The 27,515-nt window shown below is 41.1% G+C and overlaps 1 protein-coding gene across 2 annotated transcripts in view; it reads left to right on the top strand.

The window, feature by feature from the left end:
* Positions 1-16,757, top strand: part of REEP2 (receptor accessory protein 2) — a 28,077-nt gene extending 11,320 nt beyond the window's left edge. For both annotated transcript variants that reach the window (XM_075056844.1, XM_075056845.1), the window contains one exon: positions 88-16,757. In XM_075056844.1, coding sequence (XP_074912945.1) covers positions 88-162 — 75 coding nt within the window. In that variant the 3' untranslated portion in view covers positions 163-16,757. The remainder of the gene's footprint in view (positions 1-87) is intronic.
* Positions 16,758-27,515: the final 10,758 nt, after the last annotated feature.

The following is a 27,515-nucleotide window of genomic DNA, read 5'->3' as shown; positions in this document are numbered from 1 at the left end:
TATTTTCACTCTGCATTTTTGTATCTTTCTGTTAGACATTTAGGTGTTAAAGTAAACTAACCTAAGATTCCTCTCTTTCTTTCTCAGCTTCCAGTAAGAAGTGTGAAAGCCCGCCCTAAGAAGAAAGCTGCAGGCTCTCTTGCTTCTGGCGAGTCATCCTAAGGAGACCTCCCCCTCCCCAGCACCTGTCTCTGTCCTGGGATTTACCTGTCCCTTTTGAGGGGAAACTCCCCAAAGGAAGGGAGTTGAGATTCATGTACATAACAGATACTGCTTTGTAGAGCTCATTCCAAGGCAAGGGGGAGGCTGGGATTCAGAAAACGGAGTAGAGGATACACATCCTCAGGAATTTTCTCCCTTTCATTTCTCTGTTGGAGGGAATGCTGATTTGTCTGTACATAGCCTGTTGCTTTGGAATTCCCACTGTATAACCCTAGTTGGGGAGAATCTTTGCTGGAAGAACTGACTAGGGTTAGAGACATCCATTGCACAGAAGCTGGAAAAATATTAGACACTGGAGTTCCACGGGGGTGGGTGGCTCCCTAAAATGTCTTATCTTGCTCTGGGTATTCTTCTGCAGCTGTGTGTTGTTAAGAAGTGCCCACCATGATTCATCTTCCTTAAGAATGGACCATACCTGTCATGTCCGTTCCCTTTGAGAATGTGACTGAAATTATGTATGCTGAGTGCTTTTGAACATAGAAGACTAGCTTATGGGAGGAGGAGTATGCTAGATTCCCATTACTAGTACTGGAAGATGAAGAGATTGGGTTTTTATTTTATTTTTTTCTGGAAGGTGAAGGGAGATAATTGAAAAACTGAGTAATGAAGAAAATGTGCTGTTATATGCACATGTGATGGAGTAGACACAGGTATCTGTAAAAGTTAACTATTGAGAAGGAAAGTTGAGCATCCGTAAGATTTTGCCTCTTTTTGAAGCTGCTTGAATTTTGTTTTGGGTTCTGTTGTTCACTTTGATTCCTATGAGAGTATCAGAGTGAGGCGAGTCCCATGCAGTGGGAAAGCTTGGCAGGGAGGCTGTTGGTTTGCTATTTAGTGGTTGAATTCTATGTCATCCTGGTGCTTGTTATTATGGACAAATTCCTTCATTCTAGCAGATGACTGGGGAAAATCTGGCTCAATAGTCTGTGGGCATACTTGAGAATTTCAGAAGCCCTTATCTCTCAGCTTTAGGAGATCCAATCCTCAGGGCGTGAGAACTGATAAATAGCTGAAGTATGAATTTTGCTAATTCCAGGATTCCATTTGTGGGGGATAAAAAGCAGGGAGTAGGGCACAATACTGTGATTAATCAGTCCTCTTGCTTTATCCTACTGCAGCCCTTGCACAAATTTTCTGTCTGACCATGTGCCATGTTTATCAGTGTCCTGAGACTTGAGCAATATGTAACACATTTGGGACAGAACTACATTGGATGTAGAATATGTATTGTGGGAGTGGAATTGCAGTGCTGCAGAGAAAACTTGCATCATGCCAAGCCATACTGGATTCTAATCTGTTGAACATTGTTAGGGGGAGATCCCCTGTACACATGCCAGCAGAGTCAATGGGAATTTGAGATGAGTAGGGTTCCTGTTGTTGAGACCTATAATGGGGGGAGCACCATTATAGACATGTTTGTCTGAATGAATGCTTGATGGTCTTAATCTTTACTGAAACTAGTTATCAAAGGAACCTGGCTCCTCCTTCCCTACTGAAGACCATTCTTAGCTTGAGGTGCAGGCATTTATGTTTGCCCACGTCTTTTGCTGTCACATTTCTGAAATTTCGGGTGGATTCTTCACAGAGCCCAGTATTTTGCTGTTGACAATGTATAGAAGCACTTCTGCAAGTAACATTCCACAAGTATTTCTGTCCTAAAGATTAGCCCTTCAAATGTTTGTAAAGTTGAAGTTTAGGACTGAATTTTTCTTCTTTCCCATTGTGTTGGTGGCAAATTGTTATGAACTGACTAGTTATTTTAGGAAACCAATTAAGTTGGTTTTACTTTTATTTGTAGCTTTTAAAAACCTGAAGTCTTGACAGACAATGTCAGAAACTTGTGTCTTGTCCGAAATACTTGTCCTAAATTATCCACAAGGCCTTATCCAGAAGCCAGTAGAAAATCCTTGATTTGTCTTTGAGTTTCACAAAAAACCCCAAGTATTTTGTTCTTTTTAGTTTGTTAGCAAACACTGTATACGTGTCTCACTAGTACATGTAAAAGCATGTCCTGAAGCAGGAATTCTTTCTGTTTCCAAAGGAAATTCCTCTCTCCATATGAGGGATAAAAATCTTTACTGATTATGTGCAAGATCAGTTGTGAGGAATTGCTGTCCTAGTTTTTACTGTATTGAACAAGATAGAACCATTATTCTCCATATACCGATTATCTCTATGACCACATTTCTTGACCTTTTTTTAACTAAAAATTTCCATAGCAAATTATTTATGTAAATCATTGTGAGGGACTTGATTTGGAAGCCAAGGATTGGTTGATAGTCTTGGATTACTCGGTTTTCATACACTGTTTCCAGAATGTTTTCTAGAATCAGGTCATTTGTAGTAACTCTTCCTGCTTTGAAGCACAGGAAGAATTTCTGAAGACTCAGTTGTGGCATTTGGATTTACCTTTGTCTTCCTGAGCTAGGTCCTGTGCTAAGTATCTTTTACTTAGCATTGATGCTTGATGTCATTAGCCTGTGGGTAAGTACGGGTCAGTCTTACTCTGAGTTTTGTTGTACAGGGGAGTGAAATGACTTCTGATTGTAGGAGAGAGTCTGGAGTAGAGTCGGGGACTATTATCTAGTGTGTGATATGAAGCTGATGATGTCAAGCAGCAGAACTTACCCAGAGCAAGAACAATGTCTTAGCATGGACATTATTTTCTTCTTCCAGTACAAATGTGACTGCTAGGTTGTGCTCTGCTTGATCAAAAACCTCTGCAGATCTGCCACCACCCATGTGACCTCTTAGTGAGTTTCTAGATATAGTTCTGCATTGGATGGCATGGTCTTGCATAGAAATTCTCTTGTTAATGAGAACGCTGAATGTGCTGTTTTGATAAAATGCTTTTATCAGCTGTTGTTCAGTGTTTTCGCCAGGAAATTCTGGAATGTAGTTTCTCTTCAGTATCATCCCTGGGCTTCATTGTGCAATTAAGCAAATGGTTAAATCTTCACCTAGCAGTAGAACCCATTGTGTTCAGTAAGCGTTTATGCCCCTTTCCTAATATGCCTGGGCACAGAGGGAAGAGCAGTAAGAAAAAATGATACCTGAAGTTGGGTGGTACATGTGTGTCAAACTTTGTGTGCCTAAAAGTTATCCTAAATGAGATACAAAGTGAAGCCATGACTGCCTTTTGGAAAGAAATACTGTACCTCCACACTTTATAATGCTATGAGTCAGTGTTCTGCTGTTGGAAAAGAAAATAGTGAAATGTGGTTTCCCTTCTGAAAAACTTCATGATTTGCTGCATAAAAGGGAAAAATGTTTTCTTGCTTGGCAGTATCCTCCATGGTGGGTAAGAAATAGGAAAATGTAGGGGAGACTACTATCAGGTTTTAAACCTTAGACTTCAACTAAACATCTTAATTTCTTACTGTTCTTAATTGAGTTTCTGGTTCTCCAGCCTTACATTTCTGAGTATGGGGGACTGATTTCTTTTAGACTAGATTAACTTCCTTGGTAGGTAGAGGGTGTATTAGAGAGAGGGATGCTGGTGTTCTTAAAATTGCAAATCTTGTTCTAGGGAAGCTACACATTCCCCCATTTTAGTGAATTGAGTTCTATTTATTGTCTGTTTGCAGTGCTGGGCTTTCTCTTTTATACATCCTCCTTGGAAGTATGACTCTCTCACAATATAAGACCAAGTCATTTCTGCCTTGAAAAGCAAGATTTCTAGAGAACCCAAACTTTCCAGAAATTGTTATTTATTCTTTACCATCTTAATCAGCAGGAAATATAGTGCCTTAGGAGGAAAGTGGGATAACTATGGAATACTCTGCTGGTTCTCTGATCTGCACGTAGCATTGCATCAAGGAGGCTTGCATGTTAACTGTGAAGTGTCGTTATATGCTTGAGAGCAGCTGTTGAATTGAGCTGAGTTTTCCTATCGTGTCTTCCAAATTTGCATATAATGCTGGAAAGTGTGGCTTACTGCCTAAGAGAGAAATCTAGGGGGAAAATAAAATACCCTTCTTTCTGACGGGGACAATGTATTTATCACATTACTCTGCTACTTGCTGGGGAGATGCTGAATCGCATCTTTCTATGTAACTGGTCATAGCTTTTCTTACCCACTAAGAATTTGTAATGTGCCGGCTGGCTGAAGCATCTTGTGGTGCTGCTTTCTGAGTTGCCCTATAAAGTCAGACAACATGGAAAACCAGCAAAGTATTCCAAAGCTATATGAGCTCATAGAATCAGAGTCATTGGAGTTGGAAGGGACCTTTGGAGGTCATCTGGTTCAACTTCCCTGCTCAAGCAGGGCCACCTGGAGCCAGTTGCCCAGGAGTTCCTGTGTGCTATTTGTGGGCTGGAGGCTACTGAATTTAGTGTTTAAGAGCTGGTATGTGCAGAAATGCATATGCTGTATGGGGATGTACTTTAGCATTACTGAGGAGGAAGGATTCCTGGTCACCTTTCATCTGGAATTTGGCACTATTACAAGACACTATAAACATAACTCAGTCTTATGTTACTTAAAGGTATTGTTAAGAAGCCTAGAGAGGTGTGCAGAGTAACTTGTGAGAACAATTGGTTTGAACAGTAAATGAAGACAATAAACCTGCATAGCAGCTAAAAACCTGTCTTGTGAGATAGAAGTAGAAAATGGGCTGTGTACAGTACAGAGTTGTCCAGGAAATACCGCCAGCTTTCTGATCCTCAAGCAATACTTAAACTCTAAAGAGATTAGAGCTTGATTTCTCTCTTACAGCACCTCTCCCTCTGTGTCTTACCTTCCTAAGCTGAGCTTGAGCTACATGCATTGAGATTCTTGAACCTTTCATCGCTTCAGAACAATCACGTTTGAATTTTACCTCAGCAGGTAGCTGATCTGCAGGGAGGACCAGAAAAATATCAAGTATCTTGCATCACTTTCTAGTAGATGTGTTATGCTGGGCAAGCACCATCAGGGAGCTCCAGAGGATACATTCATCTGGGAAATTACCACCCCCCCACAAAGCCTACATGGTGGGATGAACCAAATGCTGGACTTTGCTCTGCTCATATGAACAGCTATCTGTAGAATCCCAAAATTCAATGTCAGAATTGCCAGTGCTCTATTTCTGATGAGAACTGGAATCAAAATAATATTAAGTGAAAAGAAACAGTGGCAAATTGGCCGGGTTTTTTCTGCAATTTTGCAGGTGAGTTTAGGTCTTTGCTGCTTTGCCTAAAACCTTCCTGTAAACACCTTGCAAGCAAAGCGTAGCTCCTGTGTCTTCATGACCTGGTTATGTTTCTTATGTTTTATCTTATTAAGCAAGGGACTACTTCCATTTTGCTGACTCTGGAGATATGAAAAATCCTGTCTTTTAGAGCTGAAATTTAGCCTTTTTCCATTATTTAATCCTATGACCTAGAATCATACAGTGACTTGTACAACAAGGCCTCAGGCTGGATTCCCAGGTGGAATCTGAGCATCTATTGCCAGTAGCATAGGTTGATGTATTTCCCCTTTCCTGCAGTGGCTTCTGGCTGAAATATGCTTACTGCAGACCCTTTGGACAAGAGCATTCTGTCTGCATTTAGCCAAATAACGTTAGAAGTAACATTTGTGGGAAGGCTGCAAAAGTGAGTGAACTCTAAAGGGGGAAGAGTTCAAGTCTTCTGTAATATATAACTGTCTGAGACTATCTAAAAGATTTGTGGCAGCAGTAGAAATGCATTGCTATACTGACTTACCAAAGATGGGAAATTCAGTCATGTTCTTTGTTTCAGTCAGGTCAGGGAGGAGAGTCAGGCTGGGTTGCAAGCATATAAAATTTTTACTTATAAGGGAACTAATTTTTTATCATAAGTACTGCTTAGCAACTTATGAAGAAGAAAGCAAGTTGAAAATTTTTGGTGACTATAAAATCAGGAGGTAAATTATCCTGATCATCAAACCTAGTGTTGAATACAAACCTTTTGTATTCATGCTGCTGCCTTTTTGTGAAAGCACTGAGTTGATGGACTCCTCACTTTTGACTCTTCTGTTAGATTATTTCTCAAATGTTGTGAATGTCACGTTGAGATAAATGAAATTTTTATTTTGACATGTGACCATGCATTCATGTCTAAATTCAGGCATGCTGAGCTATATATGAGACAGTGTTGGTGGAATGAAAGCCCAGTAAGAAAATGGAGAAGCTGAGACAGATCTAGCCAGGTAAGGATGACTGAAGGACCTTCCTTGAAGTGCAGAAATTAGAGACTATGTAGCGATGCTTGGTTTTGATTCAGCATTTTCATGACAAAGTTCCTGTTAGCACAGTGCTGATCTAAAGGCAGTAAGGCACAGGGAGGGTTGTGAATTGCTTTTTGTCCACCAGAGGGTATAAGCATAACGTACTGTCACTGAAAATGAGAGAGCAGAGACTTGCTGATAACAGTTGAATTATGACAGGTTGAACGTCGATATTTCCTATGTATGAGAGTGAAGGTCCTGTTTAGGAAGGGGAGGAGGGACAGAGGAAGGGAACAAACTGGGGCTCTAATGGAAAAATATGAAGTAATACTGCAGTTAACCCCTGACGAAAAAGGCTATTTAAGCTTGCCAGGCTTTCTAATTGAGCCACTTTGCAGTGAGGCTTGCTGAGACAATAGTGTTAGAGAATAACTGTCCTCAGATCTTTTTGTTGTCCATTCAAACCATTTTCTAGCTGCAGGAAGCGGCTCTGTAAATGGCAATGTTTGTGATTTATTCCCTCCCCCTTTTGCAATTAACTAGTTTTCTGTGTGTTTGTTGTGCTGCCCTAATTTATACTCTGAATTTTGTAGTATTTCCTGGTAAGAATGAGTAGTTTCTTTCAATTGGATCTATATTCTGTGAAAATAGAAGCAACTTTAATCTAAAAATACAGATGTATCTAATGGTTACTATGGTAATTTGTGACCATGGCAACAGAGAGTTAGCATTCTGAAGAACAGACAGGTTTGTTCTTTTTTAATGGTGCGAGCATTTCAGGAAAAAATACTGACTTTTTTATTTCTTAACTATACAAGATCATATGGGTACAAGGGATGTTGACATTGTCTCACATAAGATTTTTATAGAAAAGCTGATGAAGTATGGGCTGGATGAGCAGACAGTGAGGTGGATAAAAAAACTGGCTGAACGACCAGGCCCAGAGAGTGGCGATCAGTCCCAGGAGGTCTGACTGGAGGCCAGCAGCTAGCAGCATACCCCAGGGCTCAATACTGGGTCTAGTCCTGTTTGACATCTTCATTAATGATCTGGGTGATGGGGCAGAGAGTATACCCTCAGCAAGTCTGCTGATAACAAAACTGGGAGGAGTGCCTGATACACCAGAAGGCTGTGCAGGAAGCAGCAAGAGGTATGTATATAGACTATCTAACCTTGCATCTCAACGTATATGGAAATCCTAATAGGAACATGATGAGACAGTTGAGATTCTTTCTGACGTTGAGAAAGAGGAGGTCTTTTATCTGCAACATCATAGATGGAGACTTACAGACTGAAGAAAGGTCCAGGACATACCAGGAGGTCACTGTAGGAAAGAGAAACAGAATTTAGAATAGGGCTAGGGATTCTTTATTGTCAGACTTCTTTAAAAAAAATTTAAAAAATAAAAAAATTTTTTATGTTTCTGTTCTATTTTTCCATCATATGATCAGAGTTAAATAAACAACATAGTGCTTTCAGGCAGGTGCTAAATTTCAGCTATAAGTTGTGGATTGCCCTGACATAGTTGAGACCCCAAGAACAATTATTGCATTATAGGAAACACTTAATGATTTAAAGAGTTACATTTATAAGAAATTAATACATAATAGAGGGTGGTAGGAATAGCTCTCATGACTAAGCCTCATATTTAGTGAATGGCTATCTCTGCCAGCGTAGAGCTAATGTAAAGGCGCTCTACTAGCAACACTCAATGTCAGTTTTATAAGGAAATGTGCTGAATGTAAGTTTAGCCAAAGCCAAATCACAGAGTTTTCCAAGCTTTCTCTTTTTCCTAGGCCCTACTGGGGAATCTAGCAACTTAATGGAAATTACAGCATTGCTGCTATCATTTGCTAATTTGGGGCAATGAATATCTTGAATTAAATACAATCTAAACTGCATTTAAAAGCTAGTTTTTGTAAAAGCCAGCTGTTGTGACCATTCTGTATTTGCCACAGGAATATAGTAACTGCTCAGTGGAGCCACTGTGGTGCTCAAAGGCTGTTACCTCAGAAAAGGGAAAACAGAGCAAAAGCCAGCTCAAACTGAATTGGTTCAGCTAGTCCAGTCTCCTGTCTCTGATACTGCTAAGTCTACCGGAGGACCAGTGAGCAGTCTGGAATTAACACACACATTGGAAAAGCCTGTTCCTGACACTGTCACCTTTTTACCCATGCTCTGAAGCACGGTGATGTTAAATGACTGGGTTACTGGGGGTTTTGGGGGGGAGGAAGGGAGTTTGAATTTTTTCACTAGTTTTTTGTAGAGTCATTAAAAGTATGGTCACTTGCTACAGTATAATGACTTAAATGTAGGAAACCCTAAGGCATCCTAATCTCGTGTTATGCTTGCTTTGTTAGCCAGACTTTTTCTAGGTGTCCCTTTACATTCTTTTTTGTGAAGACTATTAAAGAAAACCGTGTATTATCTCTTTGATATCTTGCTCTTTTGCTCTCATTAGGACCCATTGTTTTTCTTCCATTTCTCCCCAGAATACGATACAAAAAGCTTTATCGATGCACATGTGCTTACATTCCACAGGGTGGCAGCTAATCCTTATTTCCCTTCTCGGTTATTTTGACATTTCTGCTAGAAGCAGCTTTCCTGGCCAAGTTCCCCTCTGAGGCATAAGGGTCATGAACCTGTAAATACAGCTCTTCTTTTGGGGTTAAAGAGTGTTTGGAAAAGCTTATTATGCTGTGTCTGTTCAGGCTGTATCAACTTCCTGAAGATCGGTAGCTGCCAAGACAAAAAAGCATCATCCAAAGACTAAATTTTTAATATTACATATTGCTACTGTTTTATGTGGGTCTCTCTTGTAAGTGGTGCTCCAAGCATAACTGAACACAAGTATATGGTGGCACCTCTAGACGAAAGTTGCTTTGATAGAGGCTTAGTTATTGATGTGGGTAGGGAAGAGAGGTTCTGGAAGTTCTTTATTCACTTTTTACTTCCAGTTTATTTTAACAGATAAATGTCTTGAATAATTTGAATTGAAATCTCCATGTGTCATTAGAATAGGTTTATGAGTTGCAGGTATGGCTTTTTGTTCTTTGATATTGAGTTTACATAAGTTTCCTCACACCAGTTTCTTATTATGGATGCCTATGAATGCTTTTCTTTAAAAGGCTGCTGTTTTGTTATCTTCTCAAGCTCCTAAATAGTTCTAATTTACCTCCGTGTCTTTCTTATGCGTTTAGTCTTCTGCCTTTCCCACCTCTCCATTGTTGAATAAAGATATGAAAATTAATACAGAGTCCTGCTATTTCTGCCACGTAAAAATCAAGGCAAGTTTTGAGAAACTGGTTTGTCCTGACTTTGTTTCCTCGCGTAGATGTTGCCTCTCAATTAGATTGTGTCCACTTCTCAGCTGTTAACTGAGAACTTGAATTCATATCACTAGTGTATTTATTAAGTGGCCTTTTTGCTCCTGCAGGTACAGATCACTGTAGAATCAAAATCTATTACTGTTATGCATCTAGGAGACCTACTTAAATGGCAACTGCAAATAACTTCTGGGGAGGACAGAGGGTTGAAAGAATTTATATGTGCAAAGGTAGAGAATTGTGAATATCTTTCTGGGTGCACGTGCAGAAGCATGAATGTTTAGTCAATACTACATAGCTACTATACCAAGGCATGAAATATTAGATTGGTGAGGAAGTAATTGCAGTCTTGCAGGACAGGTAGCAAGAACTCAACTTACTTACTGAAAAGCCTGTGGTGCAGACAACAGGCACAGAGGGCGTGTGAAATTACGAGAAAAAAATGTGCTGTGAGAAGAATTTCCTGTGGCTATCATCAACAATTGGTCCTTCACAGGCCCTGCTAGTGAGTAAAGCGGGTAGTCAGGGCTAGCAATTGTAGTGACTGAGATAAGAGAGGAATTCAGCTAGCAGGGTTCTGCTGGCATCTTTCTGCTTGGTGTTTTGGATAGTACTGAGGTCTCAAGCTGATGGACTGTGGTCTCCAGCTGGAACTTAACAGCAGTAATGGACTGAGTCTCTGTTTTTGAATGTGTTGTAATCCTTTCTGACTTGGAAATTCAGCCTAGCTTCCCCCCCCCCCCCCCCCCCCCCGCCCCAAGTGTGGTTTTCCTTTGGGACTGTTGTGTAGGTGGAGCCTTTCTCTTTGCCCCCCCGCCTTGCTGTCAGTTTTTTTCTGCCAATGCTATGAATGTCAAACCTGCCAGCCTTCCGCCTCCATGGATGTCCTCATGAAGGAGGCAGATTTGCTGCTGCTTCTGTTTCAGCTAGCTCAGAGTTGACATTCCCAACCCCAGCGATCAGAAGCTGAAATGTTTATGTAGTAAATAGAAGGTGTTTGTCTGTATTTCTGGGCATATGCAAAAAATATTGTGTGGTTATTTTGCTCTCTGTATATATGTCTGTGACATTTCATAACCCCACTTTTCCGAGAGGACAAGTGTATATTCATGTATTTGCTGTACACTCAAATATGGTACAACAGCACTTGACCTATGCAGAATGATTACAGGAGCAGTTAGTGAGTTGCACAGGTTTGGACTTTGAGTTTGCCTGTTTGTTAGAACACTGGCAACTCTGGAATTTCAACCTCTTCTCCTCCTGGGCTAGCAAGCTCGAGTGTGAAGTACCACTGAATTTGTGAGTTGTGGGTAATAGGTTAGAGATGATTGGCAAGCAGCTTAGTCTGCTAGCACAGCGATGGAGATAATCCTTTTGGATCCCAGAGATTATAGAATCATAGAATCATTTAGGTTGGAAAAGACCTTCAAGATTGAGTCCAACCATCAACCATGCCCACTAATCCATGTCCTGAAGTATCCTGTCCACTCGCTTTTTGAATACCTCCAGGGATGGAGACTCAACCACTTCCCTGGGCAGCCCATTCCAATGTTTGACAACCCTCTCAATAAATTTTTTTTTCCTAATATCTAACCTAAATCTCCCTTGCCTCAACTTGAGGCCATTTCCTCTTGTCCTATCTCCAGCCACCTGACAGAAGAGACCAACACCCACCTCACTACAATCCCCTTTCAGGTAGTTGTAGAGAGCTATAAGGTCTCCCTCCAGCCTCCTTTTTTCTAGACTAAACAGCTCCAGTTCCCTCAGCCGCTCCTCATAAGACTTGTGCTCCAGGCCCCTCACCAACTTGGTTGCCCTTCTCTGAACACGCTCCAGCACCTCAATGTCGTTCCTGTAGTGAGGGGCCCAAAACTGAACACAGTACTCGAGGTGCGGCCTCACCAGTGCTGAGTACGGGGGACAACCACCTCCCTGCTCCTGCTGGCCACGCTATTTCTGATAGAGGCCAGGATGCCGTTGGCCTTCTTGGCCACCTGGGCACACTGCTGGCTCATATTCAGCCAGCTGCCAACCAGCACCCCCAGGTCTTTCTCTGCCGGGCAGCTTTCCAGCCACTCTTCCCCAAGCCTGTAGCGCTGCATGGGGTTGCCATGACCGAAATGCAGGACCTGGCACTCGGCCTCGTTAAACTTCACACAGTTGGCCTCGGCCCATCGATCCAGCCTGTCCAGATATCTCTGTAGAGCCTCCCTACCCTCAGGGAGATCGACCCTGCGTCCCAACTTGGTGTCGTCTGCAAACTTGCTGAGGGTGCACTCAGTCTCCTCATCCAAATCATCGATAAAGATGTTAAGCAGAACCGGGCCCAACACTGAGCCCTGGGGAACACCACTTGTGACCCACTGCCAACTGGATTTCACCCCATTCACCACTACCCTCTGGGCTCGGCCATCCAGCCGGTTTTTCACCCAGTGAAGAGTACACTTATCCAGGCCACAAGACGCCAGTTTCTCAAGGAGTATGCCATGAGAGACAGTGTCAAAAGCCTTGCTGAAGTCACTATTATTAAGTCATTATTATCTGGTCAGGAACATTTGTCCTGGTTTACGATGTTGACTCAATAGAGCTGTCATTATTTAGTAATGTGGATAACCGTGAGGCTTTGGAACCATTCTGTGCATTCAGTAGATCTGTGCAATTCTCATCAGGCTGACTTGCTATGGAATGAGAGTACAATTACCTGTCCTGAGCTGGCACTCTTTTTTCCTACTGGTTGGAGGGGAGACTGTTTGTGTTCTTCCTAGCATATAGAAACCATTAGAATTGTTTCTAAATCATACATGTCACTTGTCTACATAAGACAGGGATCAAAATGAAAACAAGGATACAAAGCAATGAAGTGTCTTGAGTATAATTTATTTGTGCTTCTGCTTTTGGTTTGACATGGTTAACCAGGCCTCACGTTCTTCCTGATGGACCATGCTATGGTGATGATCAGTGAAACATGAGTTTCATTTTAGAGCCTGTTAGTCTACTGGCTATAAGTGGTAGTATCAGGGGTGCAATGGTATATCCATGGTGTTCTGGTTTTAGCCTTAAAAATGTTTATTAATTGTTTTATTTCATATAATTGTGCCCAGCCATTTGGCTGCTTTTTATTTAATCTGTTTTGATTTGCTTGTGTGTACTTTATGAAAAGCTTTTCTCAGACAGTATTAAGTGGGCGAAGACCCTTTTGAAATGGGTATGTGTAATGAAAAGGATCAGAGATTCTACAAGAGAAATGAAGAATTATTTCAGGGAATGTCTGTTTAAACCCTCCAACAGCTTTTGCATGTGTTTGTATATTAGTGATTTGCAGGTGAAGGAAGCCAATGCTTCCAGTTCCTTAGCACCAAAGAAATATTGTCACTCTAAACTCCAAGAGAGCTGGAGCAGTAAAACCTGTGCTAACTGTGGACAAATAAACACAGCTTTTTAGTTAAAACTTTATTCTCTTAATAAGAATAAATTATTCAGCATGCAAGCTAAATAACTGTGATTATACATATCAAAACAGTTTTCTTGATAGACAATACAGGAGTAATGTGGTTCCAGTAGGAATGCAAACATGCTGTTGCTATGGAGCTTCTGCCATCATCATAGTAAAAGACACTGCAAATGCTGACATACTCAGCTTGGAAAAAAAGCAGTCATAACCTTAATTGATTTTTACAGAATTCATTAATTATATGTTTTAGCAGTGAAATTGGAGAAACAGTCCCACCAAAGTAATTTGGATTCTTTTCAGAAAGTGAGCTAACTCATGTAACAGGATTTATGGTAAATTTCCATGCAACAAGAAAGCAAAAGACAGAAGCAGGGAAAGAAGACCTTACCAATCAGCATGTAGATACAACAAAGCCACTGACCAAAAGGAACATTCATTTGTTGAATGAAGTCACTACACAGATGTACAGATTTGTGGTAGAAGAAAACACCCAGCTGAAAAAGTGGCTTGAAGGAAGGTGTTAAACATAAACAATGAGAACTATGAAGTCTGGAAAATTCTGGCCTCTTTAGTACTACTCAAAATAGAAGAAGAAAGAAGTAATTGAATACATTGTTTAGTTAAGTTATCCCCTTAATCCTAATTTGACACTGTCATTCCATAGCGCATGCATCTCAAATCATGCATCTCAGATGGGTTTGTGGACATAGAAGATGGTATTTTACTAAACTTTACAAACCTAAACCTTTAAATGTTGTCCTACAAAATACACTCTGATTTGAATTTTGTGCATTTTGCCTGAATCCTTTTTTGTGCAGAACCATGCGGTAATGAACGTAGACTCCTTAAAAGTAGAATTACCTTCTCCCCGCATGTGAGGTTATGCAAATGAAAATCACATACAGTGATCTTTTCTTGCTGCCACAATATATATATCAAATATTGATCCAATGATTTCTTACTGCTCAATACATCTTGTTTTCTAGAGTTCTTTCCAGGTGATTAAAGACTTTATTTCTTCTTGGAAGACAGTCCTTTCAAGTTGCATTTTTTCCCTTTTCCCTTCTTTTTTTTTTTTTAATTCTTTTATTGCCATGATTTTTCTTTAAACCTTCTGATGATGCCATCCTGTACCCCTGAAATCAAAAGGAATTTAGCTGTTAGATATTGTAGATTCCTTTGGTTTTTATATCTATGTTCAACAGCTTTTACAATACATCCTAACTTGCATTAGTTGTGGATTTAATATATGATTTGCTAATGACTCTGAAGCATATCAGGTTTTAAAGTATTCTGCTCAGTTCCTTTTCCACGTTTCTGTTACTTTTGTAGGTCTTTCTCGACATAATTATCTCAGAAAATTAAAAATCTGGATATATAATTAAATGTGGTAAAAGTTCTTAATAAAATTGCTCTGCTCCTTTCCTTCTGAAATTGCCTGTGAGGGAGCTTAAAGTATATAATTTCATGTCATATATAATATGCATACAATGCACTTATCCCAGCATTCCCAGAAATAATTGTCTTTCATGTAGTGGGTGCTTATTATGTGACTAAAGCTTAAAAGTCAATACCATGTCTTCCTCGGTGTCTTTGAGTGTACTACTGGCCTCTCTCATGCAGTAAATTCTGTCAATTTGTTCTTATTTGCTTGTATTGAATGCAGAGGGCTTTGAATCCCCCCACTCTAGGTATTTTAAACATATAAACATCTTTATGAAAGTATGTTTACAAAGCAATATCTCATATGGGAAGAATGTTTGTAAGGTCCTTGACTGCTACTTACCAGTGGATCCCATGATTTCTTTTGGTTTTGTCCCTGTTCTGTTTTACTGTGAATAAAAGAATGGCTTGTAGCAGAATCACACACAGGACACAGATTGGTACCTTCCTGTCTGTAGGCCTGTGGGGACAGTTGCTGGATTTTGAGAGGTATGATGAGGCATTAATTTTCTTGAAATGGGTCTTTTCCATTGAATACCATTTAATTTGTTGTGAGGTTAGTCTCTAAACTCTGCAGCGTTGTGAAAACCAAAATTAGTCTGTGGTTCTATACTTGTTTTGAGACTTTCAGTTCTTTCACGTGTCTGTTTTGCCAGTTACTAGCCCTGTTCTAAGCACAGCCTTCTCCTTGATCTCTTTCATGGAACTATGACAAGCAAGGAACAAATCTCATCAAATTGACCTTACAGAGATCTTAACTGCATACTGCTTGAGCTTGAGTGTTACTCACTATGCGCCTTAAAATTTGGCATTATTTCTTTTTCTAACTGCAGAAAAAAGAATTAAACATGGGAGATTACATTTCATGCTGCTCTTGAAAATGCAGCTTCCTCTTTCTAGTGAGCTGCCTAAGACATTGTGCTGTGAAATTCCTATCCTTCCCCTTGTTATTGCACACAAAGCAATTATTTTTAGTTTAGCTTGACAAGCTGGTAAAAGGAAGCCATTTGAGAAGTGAGGAGGGTTGAAGTTTTGTAGAAATTCCAAGCAGCTCTGCACTGAATCATCAGTCCCAAGAGCATGGAGACATTCCATAGAAATGTCATACAGACCTTCTGGCATATTAATGAGGAAGCAGCAATGAGCTTTCAGTCAGGTTGGTTTTAGAGTTCTTGCTCAGCTTGGGATAAAAACTCCTAGCATTCAGTAATAGAACAGTTTAAGCAAACCCAAGATCAAGATAAGGGTACAGTACAGACTTGGGCTGTTTCAGTCATGAGGTGAAGGGGAACCTTGCCTCTAGTGACGTGTTTGTATTGTGTTTTAGTTTTATTACAATCACACTTCCTTCCTCAGCTTTTACAAGCTGGACTTAGTAAACCCTGTGAGTCTACCACAATTCTAACTACTATAAGACTTTTCTTCTCAGGAGATGGTGATTTTTAGCTTACTGTATACTAAAGCATTGGTTTATCTTTTAATATTCTAAAGTCCTTTTTGCCATCAGATTTTCTTTGAAGCAAGACTTGTGCTTTATTTTGGAATTTTTGGCACAGATGAACTTTGAGAAATAAACAAAAGGTAAATAATACACATTCAGGAACAATAACCTGCTGAGAGGTAGGGCAAGAGATTAGCTAGCTAAAATGTCTGTAACATTTATTTTTCAAAGTATTTAAAATGTTTTTGAATCCAATGCAAAAATCTCCTGTTCAGGTACCACTGAAGTTGAATACCTAAAAAGAAAAGTCAGGAAATGCAAATGGGAAGGTTAACAGAGTGAGTGCAATACAGCCACATTGTATTTTCTCCTGTTCTACTACTTAAAAAGTACAAGAGGTGGTATTGTTAAACCCTTATATAATATGAAAATGAATTCCCTGGGCATACTCTGGGAATAAGAAAAAGTGAATTTAGCTCCTTTCATTGCAACAACCTAAGGTTTGTTTCTAATACATGGGAGTTTTTAACATTATAATTGCTAACTTGTGGAATCCATTGCTGCAAAACTTCTAAAATTAAGGGGTTTATCAGATTTCAATTAAAATACTTGATTATTTTTTTTAATAGCATATATGATAATTCAAAGTTAAAGGATTATGGTAAATGATAAAGCCAAAAAATCCCAGGAAACAACGAGTGGTCTTCCTTTCCTTCCCCACCCACCTGCAAATTGCAAGAATTCTAGAACCAATGTTCCAGTGTTGCCCTGAGAAGGCCATAGAGCAGGTGCAATGCGCATTTAGTACTCTACAGATGCATAACTGCATATTTGTACTCCACAAATGCATAACTCAACATTTGCCCCAGAGCACTTATCAAAGAAGGATTTAGGTTGGAAGGGACCTTTAAAGATCGTTGTTATGGGTTTGTGTGGCACTGGGGTTGTTTTTTTTTTTGGGGGGGGGGGGGGCTGCCGGGGTGGCTCCTGTGAGAAGCTGCTGGAAGCTTCCCCGGTTGGGAGCCGGGCCCGCCTCTGCCCAGGCCGAGCCCCTCAGGGACAGTGGTAACACCTGCGGGAGAACAGACTTCAGAGGGGAACCCTGCAGTGGGGGAGGAGATTGGAATGTGAAACCCCCGTGCAGATACCGAGGCTGGTGAAGAAGGAGGGGAGGAGGTGCGCCGGAGGAGGGGAAGCCCCTGCAGCCCCTGGTGAGGCGGCAGGCTGTCCCCGTCCCCCCCCCAGCCCATGGAGGGGAGCGGAGGAGTGGAGGCCCCCCAAGATGGCCGGGCCTCCCCCCAAGATGGCCGGGCCTCCCCCCAAGATGGCCGGGCCTCCCCCCAAGATGGCCGGGCCTCCCCCCAAGATGGCCGGGCCTGCCCGGGAAAGCCCGCGCGGGAGCAGTCTGTGACTGAAGATCGGCCCGCAGAAGGGACCCGTGCTGGAGAAGTTGGTGAAGGGCTGCCTCCCGCGGGAGGGACCCCTCGGCGGAGCAGGGGACGAGTGAGGAGTCCTCCCCCTGAGGAGGAAGGAGCGGCAGAGACAAGGGGTGAGGAACCCACCCCAGCCCCCGTCCCCTCTTCCCCTGGGGAGAGAGAACCGGGAGTGGGGCTGAGGCAGGAAGGCGGGAGGGCAGGGGGGAAGCTGCTCTCGGGTCGGGGTTACTTCCTAATAGCCTTGGTTTGGTTTGATTCGTAGCGAATTAAATTGATTTTGTTTCTTCCCCAAGTTGAGCCCGTCTTTTGCCCGTGACCACAAGTGGGGAGCGATCCCTCCCTGTCCTTGTCTTGACCCACGAGCGTTTCTTTATATTTTCTCCTCATCCTACCATGGCGGGGGGGGGGGGAAGTGAGCGAGCGGCTTTGTGGTGCTTTGTTACCAGCTGGGTTTAAACCAAGATAATCACCTAGTCCGACCCCCCTGCCATGGGCAGGGACATCGTTCAGCAGACCAGGTTGCTCAAAGCCCCATCCAACCTGACCTTGGACACTTCCAGCAAGGGGGCATCCACAACTCCTCTGGGCAACCTGTTCCAGTGTCTCACCATCCTCATCGTAAAAACTTTCTTCCTTATGTCCAGTCTAAACCTACCCTCTTTCAGTTTAAAACCGCTGCCCCTTGTCCTGTCACTACAGGCCCTGGTGAAAAGTCTTTCTCTGTCTTTCTTATGATCCCCCTTTTTATATTGAAAGGCCACAGTAAGGTCTCCCCAGAGCCTTCTCTTCTCCAAGCTGAACAACCCCAACTGTCTCAGCCTTTCTTCGTAGGAGAGGTGCCATAGGAGAGAGCCCTCTCATCGTTTTCATGGCCCTCCTCTAGACCTGCTCCAACAGGTCCATGTCTGTCTTGTCCTGGGTGCTCCAGAGCTGGATGCAGGATGCCAGGTGGGGTAGAGCAGAGGGTAAGAATCACCTCTCTCGACCTGCTGGCCACGCTTCTTTTTATGCAGCCCAGGATACAATATGGCTTTCTGGGCTGCAGGTGCACATTGCTGTTCATATCTCATTTTTCATCTACCAGTATCCCCAAGTCCTTTTCCGCAGGACTGCTCTCAATCTGTTCTCTTCCTGGCCTGTATTGATATTAGGGGTTGTCCCAACCCAGGTGTGGGACCTTGCATTTGGCCTTGTTGAACATCATGAGGTTCATGTGGGCCCACTCCTTAGGCATGTCAAGGTCCTGCTAGATGGCATCCCTTCCCTCCAGCATATCAACTGCTAGACACAACTCAGCTTGGTGTCATCTGCAGACTTGCTGAGGGCGCGCTTGATTCCGCTGTCTATGTTATTAATAAAGAAACTGAAGAGTACCTGTCCCAGTATGGACCCCTGAGGGGCACTGGTTGTTAACGATCTCCATTTGGGCATAGAGCCGTTGACTGTAACTCTTTGGACACGGCCATCTAGCCAGTTCCTTATCCATTGAATAGTCCATCCATCAAAACCATATCTCTCCAATTTAGCTGCAAGAATATTCTGGGGGATGGTGTCAAAGGTATCAAGCAAGAGCAAGTGCAGTAAAATTGTGAGGTCACCACCAGTAAGAGCAGAATGGCTGTTTCCTGAAGACTATTTATTGGACAGAGCAGAATAATGTTTTCTATCCCATGGCCACCTAGGAACCAGAAATAGCACAGTGTTAACTAAGGTGAGTGGGAAATCTCAGGGCAAGCATTCGAGATAGTTTTGATACGGTGTAGATACAGCTACAGTGTAATATGCTATGAATGATTCTTGCCTCAGACGACACCAACTTGCTCATCAAAAGCATGAAAAAGACTACTGTAGCAGATTATTCCATAATGGCGAAGTGCCTTGAATCTTCCTTTCACCAGCTTTGCAATTGCCGTGGACAAGGACAAGATTACCTGGGGCTTATTTACAAAAAAAAACCCAAATCTAGCTTCAGTCAGAAATTAAACTTCCAAGCTGCATAGCTAGAATTTCATTGTTGCTTTGATGTCTGGGTCTCTGGATTGTCTGGTTTTGGCTTGGTGCTTTAATTGTGGAAGAACTGAAGCTGAGTCAAAGGAAGAATATACATTGATACAAGAGACCTTCTAGTTACTTTTTTTCCAGGTAACTTGCCATGTAGGACTTGAAAAAAGTGCAAACCTGCTCTGTTTATATTTATGTATGGCTTACTGGAAAACAGGGAAACTCTGATGTCAAATGTAAGCTTGAACAAGACCCAAAGGTAAGAGAAAGAAGAATTTATTTTCCCCATCTCTTTTCCTGCATACTGGGAAAATGGCCCTTTTTTGTTAGTAATTAGGTCTTTATTTTATATTTTTCTTGCAGCATAAAAGTGTTCAAATCTAATTTTCTTTTTACAGTGACTCTAGGTGTAGGCTCTAGGTCTTTGAATATAAATAAATACAATAATCTCTTTCTACTAAGAAAATAAGTCTGTTTATTTGGTGTTTTGAGTGTGTGTCAACAACAAAATTAATTTGGAATTCCCAGGGCAAATATAATCAATCCACTTGTCCATACTGTGATTTGTGTATATAATATGAAACAGAGAATATGTCCATTTTTTAACTGCAAGATTATATCAATCTAATAAAGCACTGGGTAATATAAGAAATTCTCTAAGTTACTGAGAAGTATGGATATGAACTTTTTCTGTACATCTTAAAAACTTAGCAGTAGGCAACAATAGCCACATTATTATATATTGGAGACAGATGTTGCATCTGTTCTTCTCTGAAGGTTACCCAAAGCAGTTAACAGATGAATATAAAAGTCATGTGCTATCCAAGAGTAATATGTTGCTTTCGGAAGAGACAAGAAAGCTTATATGAAAGCTTATATGCTAATCCCTTAGAATTAATTTCATTCAGCTATACTGAATGTAAAGTGAAGCATATCTGATTAGCAAGAAACAGCTTTTGGGAATATTTAGTAAGTTAATTTTTTATAAAATAAAATATCTGGAGAATTTAGACTATGCTAGAATCAGAAGGTACTGATTGCCTCTGGAAACTAGCAATAACATTTAGTACTGCTGCAGGTTCAAATCTAACTCAAAGCAGCTGTGCTTGAAAGTAGTTACCTGGTTTTTGGATCTGAGAAGTGAGCTAGAGCTGACCAAGTGTTTACATTGCCAAGTGCAAATATGCAAGGACAGGTATATTTTAAAGATGCGCAAGAAAAAAATGGAAAATAAATGTCAGTTAAATGTCTCACGTAATTAAATGTATTAAACCATTGCTAAAGGTATTTTTAAATCTTCCTGGAAGACAGGAAAATGTTTCTGTTGCCCATGAACTTGTGGCATTGTTTTTGTTAATTGTATTCTTGTACTCCATTGTTCTCTTTTATATAGATCAGCTGAATCTTCACTAGACAAAACTTTGCTAAACTAAAAATAACAGCAGTATAGAAGGAACTGAAAGGGCAAGGCAGGGGCCTGACTGCTTCGCTGTAGTAGGGGGGAGAAATGTGCTGTATTTCCACAGTTTTAGTTGATGAGTATTGATGCACCTCTATATCTTCTAAACCCTGTAGTTTAAATATTTTTCTCCACCAGAAAGCTGAAATGGAAGCTGCTGATTTTTCTGGGGTGGGGGTGGTGGGGTGGGGGTGGTGTTTGTTCGTTTGTTGTTGTTGTTGTTGTTTACAATCACAGTTCATTTTGTGAAAGGGTGTATTGGAGTAAACTTTTCAGTTTAATGAAGGAAGGAAAATACTAGTACATACATTCTGAAACACTCATCGTATTTTAGCCTTATTTATAAAGGAAATCTGAGGACCTATTCCAAATTTGACAAGCTTAATTGGATTACTGGTATTATCCCTAACAAAACTATTATAAGAAACCAGAGCTGACATGTTCTGGATTTCCTTGTCTAAAGGGTTGCACCATTCCCTGCGTTAGCAGAAACTTCTATTCCCAGAAAATAATTCCCCATGTTCTCCTCTCCTTCCCCCTCTCCAATGCATTAAACTCTGATTTCCCTTCAGGAAAGCCATAAAAGCAGAAACAGAGATATTGTGCTTCATAGACTGGAAAAATGTGATTTTTCTCACATCAGTGACTTTTGTGCACTTCTGTAGTGGAGAAAACCTGTTTACAAGAAGAAGAAAATTGGTAGCACTCTTCTTGCTGCTTTTGGGAGATTCTGAATCATCTTGGGTTCCAAGATTCTTTCCCAAAGGTTCTTTTTGAAACCCATGCAAAATACTGAAAAGAGTAGGTGTTTGATCCTTCAGAAAAGGAGGATGAATATGAGATGAAGAAATGCCTGCCAAAATAACATTTCATTTGCTAAAGTGAGGAAAAAAAATGAGAATTAACAACATTGAGACTTAGGTTTTAGCTGCTAGATTAGTGGCTGAGGAATCATTGGTTCTCCTGTCCCTTTTCAGATATTGCTCCCTTTGGTATAGCAAATGCCATTTTCACTTACAACATTGCAAATATAGAGAAAAACAAGCTGGGGTGGGGGAAGCTGTCTGCAGTGATACAGAGAAAATCTTAAATATCTTTCATAGAACTGCTACATTACACCTTGCTACACCAAAACACTTCCAAGCAAAAGCAAATTATTGACCACTATGTCTGGCTAGCAGTGGAAGCTGCTAAAAGGTTGTAGAGAAGCAAACAATGAAAGCCTAAAGAGGCAAACCAGGAGGAGGCAGGTTGAAGCATGAAGATTGTTTATAAAAGATCTGAAGGCCAGAAGGAACTTCACTGGTAACATTATCTGACCTACTAGATAAATACATGTAAATAGAGCACCTGAAGAGCACCTGAAATTGAACTAGCGCATACCTTTTTGAGAAACACTAAATTTTGTTTTCTGAAGGACAGCAAAGAAAGGCAAATGAATGTAGAAATGAGGGGGGTTGGCAATACCTAATTTATGTACAAGAACTGTAACTGCTTGTGGGAAACAAGCCAAACAGAATGCTATGTGTAGTATGTAGTAGCAATAAGAGTTTCTCATTTGCATTTCAGATTTGAAGATATTGGTTTGAAATCTCTGTCATAATGGAACAGGATTGTCTTTTTTCCTTCTTCTCTAGGCCCTCATATAAATGAGTGATTAAGTTACCCTTTGATCTGAAATACACAGAATTTGCACTTCCTGTTGTTCCTATGGCAAACTTTAAACCCTTCCCCCAAAAAATGCAGGGGACAACTCCTGAATTACATCAGATATGTGGTCTAGCCAACCCAGGTTCATATCCCTGATGGTGCTGAGTGATTCAGAAGTAGATGATTGCAAGTAACGTTAACTGCCTTGACTTGGTTAATGGTGCTTCTCTTTACTAGTTGCCAAGATTTAATTTGGATTATGCTATGAGGGAGCAGTGGTGGTGGGAGAGGGAAGAGTCTCTCTTTAGAATAAATCCAGGTTGAAACATGTTAACCAGACATAGTGCTCAGTGTTTTCTGCATCTGCTGAATGTATGTCTCCATGGTATTTCAAGACAGTTCCATGGGTTAGGTACTGTGCAAAAATGTATTTCCTTTTTGTTGCATGGTGTTCCTACTCTTATATTCTGAGAAATTATATATTTAGCCCCCCCCCTTTTTTTTTTTTAATAGTTTTGTTGAATCTTAATTGCTCCTTTTGTAAAAGCAAGAGTTTTGAACTTCTTGAGAATTTTTCTGTACTTTATTGAGCTTTGCCTTTGGAAAAACTGACAGATCAGGTCTCCTTAACACATCTAATTCTTGGCTATGTGTTTCCAATAGTGGGTGCTGATAATATATAACAAACAAAGCAAGCACAGAGTGATTTTTCTTTCTCCTGCCCCCCACTGTCCAATATACCATTAGGTGATTCCTGAGCCAGTGGCTGCTTCTTGACATTATGTTTAATAGCCACCAACAGATCTATCCTTCATTAGTTTATGTAGTCTATTTTGTAATTGTTCATATTTATGGCCCATACAGCATCATCCAGCATTGAGTTCCATTGTGTATTACTACACAATACTTTTGCTTATTTGTTCTAGACTTGCTGCCTCTTTGCTTCATCGTGTTTGCCCTTTCATTCTAAGCTCACATAAAATTGTATTTACTAGCTTCACCTTCTTTTTTTAAGCTCCTTTTTGAAGTCTAAGTAGCCTGAACTGAGTGAAGAAAGACAGACAAGATTGTATAATGAATTTGTATTATTTTTGTTATGGTTTCTGTCTGCACTTAGAGTAAAACAACTGGTATTCTTACTGCAGCTGAACATAAAGCAGGTGTTTCACTGAGGTGTTCCCACTGAGGTGTTCCTTTATCCCAGGACTTCAGATTCATAGCACCTGATGGCCTTTATTGATGTGAGGAGAAAGAGGAAGGAAGTACGAGTGAGTTGGTGTTTTTACAGTGGGAGAAGAGGAACACAGAGGAGGGAGGTCTAGCTTTGCTATCGGTGGGAAGTAGGTGCTTGCCTACAAATGTCTTTTCTCCCTGAAAGTCTACATTTGGCTAATTCTTATCTCTGACAGCATTTGAACACCTAGATGCCTAAAGAGTCTGATGCTGGGAAATTGCAGCCTGAGACTGAGGAGTGATTAATCACGGATGGGGTTCTCGGTCTTGGTGGTGAGTAACAACATGACACGTGTAATTTGTAAATCCAGCTAGAAGTGAAAATTATTTCCCTTAAGAATACTGGTGTCCTTGTACTCCAGTACAGTCTTTTACTGGTCTATGGTATTTCTTCATCCTCCTATGTATTTGTCTAATGTGTCTTGAGTTGCCACTAAGTCAGTTCAAAATGTTACTTTCACTTTTCCCCTTACTGTATTTACCAGTCAGAGAAAACAGTGCTGCTTAGCTTTTTCCATGAATCAAAAACTGTTCTGTAGCAAGCATATGCAGCTTTTGCAGCACCTGGGATTGCATCTTGAGACCAATCAGTTTCTTCTCATAAAGTGTTGGTGTTTGAGATGTAACAGAGCAACACAGTACAACTTCTTGGATCTAACCCAAGGACTGTATGGTCAGTCCATGATAACATCCCTGCCATCTTTCCTGCAATAATGCTCCTTGAACAGTCCACTTCTGTGGGAGGAACTATATCTCAATAGCACAAACTAGAGGTGGAGAAGGACAATTGTCTGAAGGATACCAGCTAACATAAGAAAATGGCCTTTCCTGGCTCACAGACAAAATATAGAAGACTCCAAACACAAATCCTCCCCTGGGTACAGGACACTAAATATCAGCTCAAGCAGCATCCCTGGCATTTAATGAGATCCAGCTCCTCAGATAGTAGTGAGACCCTTTGCTGACATCATGATCTGGTTGTCATGGTTACAAAAGGACCAGCTGCTAAATACAAAGTATCAGAAAGATGAAAATGGAGAAAATCAATATCCAAGCAGAAAAGACGCAGAGTAGATAAGATGATTTGGAGGTCAGGGAGAAATAAAGTGAATGGGGACAGCAACTAGGGAATTAAGCAGGAAATAAAAGCAAGAGGAAAGAAAGTTCAAAGGTAGATATCCAGAGATGGGTTATCCAGGAGCAGACCCTGTGGGAACTTGACATGCTTATGTTTGTAATTAATGAAAAGCCTTCAAAGAGAAGTCTGGAAACAATATTCCCTAGCAAAAGTCCCTTTTGGCTTATTCTCTGTGAAGCTTTGCATGCTATATCCTAGGACAGAATGAACTGTGGAAGAGGAAGGTATGTTCTGATACTGACAGGTGGACAGTGATTTCCAGCCCCCAAGATAATGCAGCTGGTGGCATTGGTGAAAAACAGGGCTGAGTATATGACACAGGAAAGGAGATTTGCATAGAGCACTTCCAACTGTGTGCTGTCTCCTGTTGTTGACGTTTTGGCCAAGCTCCATTTGAAATCACTGTTTTCCAAGATGTAGCCTCTATGTGCTGTGCCCTAGTTTTGAGGAGGCAGATTTAGGTGGCCTTTTTTTGTCAAGTTGGTGAAAGCTAATTCAATCTTTTGTTCTGATAAAAAGTAATGAAAAGAGTATCTGAGGTAGTAAACTGAGCCTGATAGCCTGATGTGAATTAATATCATAGTGATTCCCTGAGCAGGTGGGTTGGGATCTTCAATGAATTCCTGCAGCAGGATGGGAAATCAGGTTTCCATGGATACTGAGCCAGAAGCAGCACTGACACTCACAGGAAATGCAAGCTTCGTTTCACTACAGCTTGCTTCCTAAGGAGGGTTCTCTCTTTCTCTCTCTACCTGCTCCTGCTCCCCCAGCACTCTCTAGTCTTGTGTTTTTAAAGGAAAGGAGGCAGATGGACATTTGAGGACTAGGTGGAGAAAAAGAATGCTATCCCCTTAAGCAGAAAATTGTATACAAGAAATGCAGGGGATTTACACAGTTATAAACTACAATTAGGAATAAACCAAAGTATATTAAAACCAGGGGAGGAAAAAGGCTGTAGCCTATTGAGCTTCTGACAATCACTGAGGATGACAGCAAGGCCTCTGGAAGGACAGATTTATAACCAAGGACATAGTAAGAGCAGAGTACCTATTCTAGTGCAGGGTGGTTTCAACATAGCTGTTGTTCATCCAGGTGATTGCAGCAATGTGTATATTAGCACTCATGAAAGCAAACTGGAAGAAAAAGTGTTATATCTGCCAATTAAAAATATAATAAAGAAAAGCCAAAGTATAGTTCTTACTCAAGTTAACTGCCAGACATAGTGATAGGTGGTGGACTCTCATTAAAAACATGTAAGATAAGTAAGAGGAAGAAAGAGGTCCCTCTGAATAGCAGCACAACCATCTGGTGTATCAGCCCTTTCTCCTAGTTTTGTATCATCTGTAAACTTGCTGAGGGTGCAGCCTAGGTTATTAATGAAGAGGTTACCTTACTGAAGTCAAGGTAAACAACATCAACTGCTCTCCCCTCAGCCATCAAGCTAGTTACCTCATTATGAAAAGGCTAGCAGGTTGGTTCAGTATCATTTCCCCTTCATAAATCCACACAGACAACTCCCAGTTACCTTCTGTTCCTTCATGTGATTGAAAATGCTTTCCAAGAGGATTGTCACCATCGCTTTTTCGGGGACTGAGGTGAAGCTGACTTGCCTGTAGCTTTTCAGCTCTTCCTTCTTGAAAATAGAAGTGATGTTTGCTCTCTTCCATTCTTCAGAAACCTCTCCTGATTGCCATGACCTTTGAAAGATAATCAAGACTGGCCTCACAGTGACATCAGCCAGCTCCCTCAGTACTCACAGGTGCAGCCCATCAGGCTGTAGGTATGTCCAGTTTAAGTGTTCTCTAACCTGGTCCTCTTCCTCCACAGGTAAGTCTTCCTTGTTGCAGACTTTCCCTCTGGTCTCAAGGTTCCAATAAATAGCTCAGAGTGAATAGTCTCCTATTCAGATTAGTTTTTTTCATAAACAAAGCCTGGTTTAAAAAAAAAGTAAATTGTAAGAGAGGCTCTTTGTGCCAGCGATTGTGGCCAACATCAGTGTGAATGAGGTTACGCTGCTGCCAGAAACACTTGGCTCTCTTTGTCCTCCAGAAGAATCCTGGTAGGCCTCTTGCACCTTGCTTTGCTGCACAGGTGTTCACCCTTTTCTTACAGAAAATGCCTCTGGAAGGCTGCTAAGCATTCTTCCCTTATTTTTCACTCACACACACTTGTTGCCAGAAGCAGTGGGAAGCCACCAAGAACTGACACAGGTGGGCAGAGGACTTCCAGATCATAGTTACGTAAGGCATGCAGAATGGCTTTATCTGGGGCTCATTTTCTGTCTTAACGTATTTACAGCCTGTCTATCTTGCTCTACTCCATGGAAAATTAGGTGAGGCAGTTTAGGCCGAACAGCAGCCACCTGATCATAGCACAGGAGCATGCACATGGTTTCTAAGAATCACCAATTTCCCAGGCATTTGTAGATGGCTTATTACACAGTCCATACCTCCTGCCCCATTAGACAGACCATATGCAATGGGAGCACTTTCAAAATGGTACAGTGTTTGTATTTGGAAGGCAAACATTTTGTGGAGCCCTAG

Source organism: Buteo buteo, chromosome 24 (genome assembly GCF_964188355.1).
Source record: "Buteo buteo chromosome 24, bButBut1.hap1.1, whole genome shotgun sequence".
Classification (NCBI taxonomy): domain Eukaryota; kingdom Metazoa; phylum Chordata; class Aves; order Accipitriformes; family Accipitridae; genus Buteo; species Buteo buteo.
Note: the sequence above shows the minus strand (reverse complement) of the source record. Positions and strands in the feature narration are given on the sequence as shown.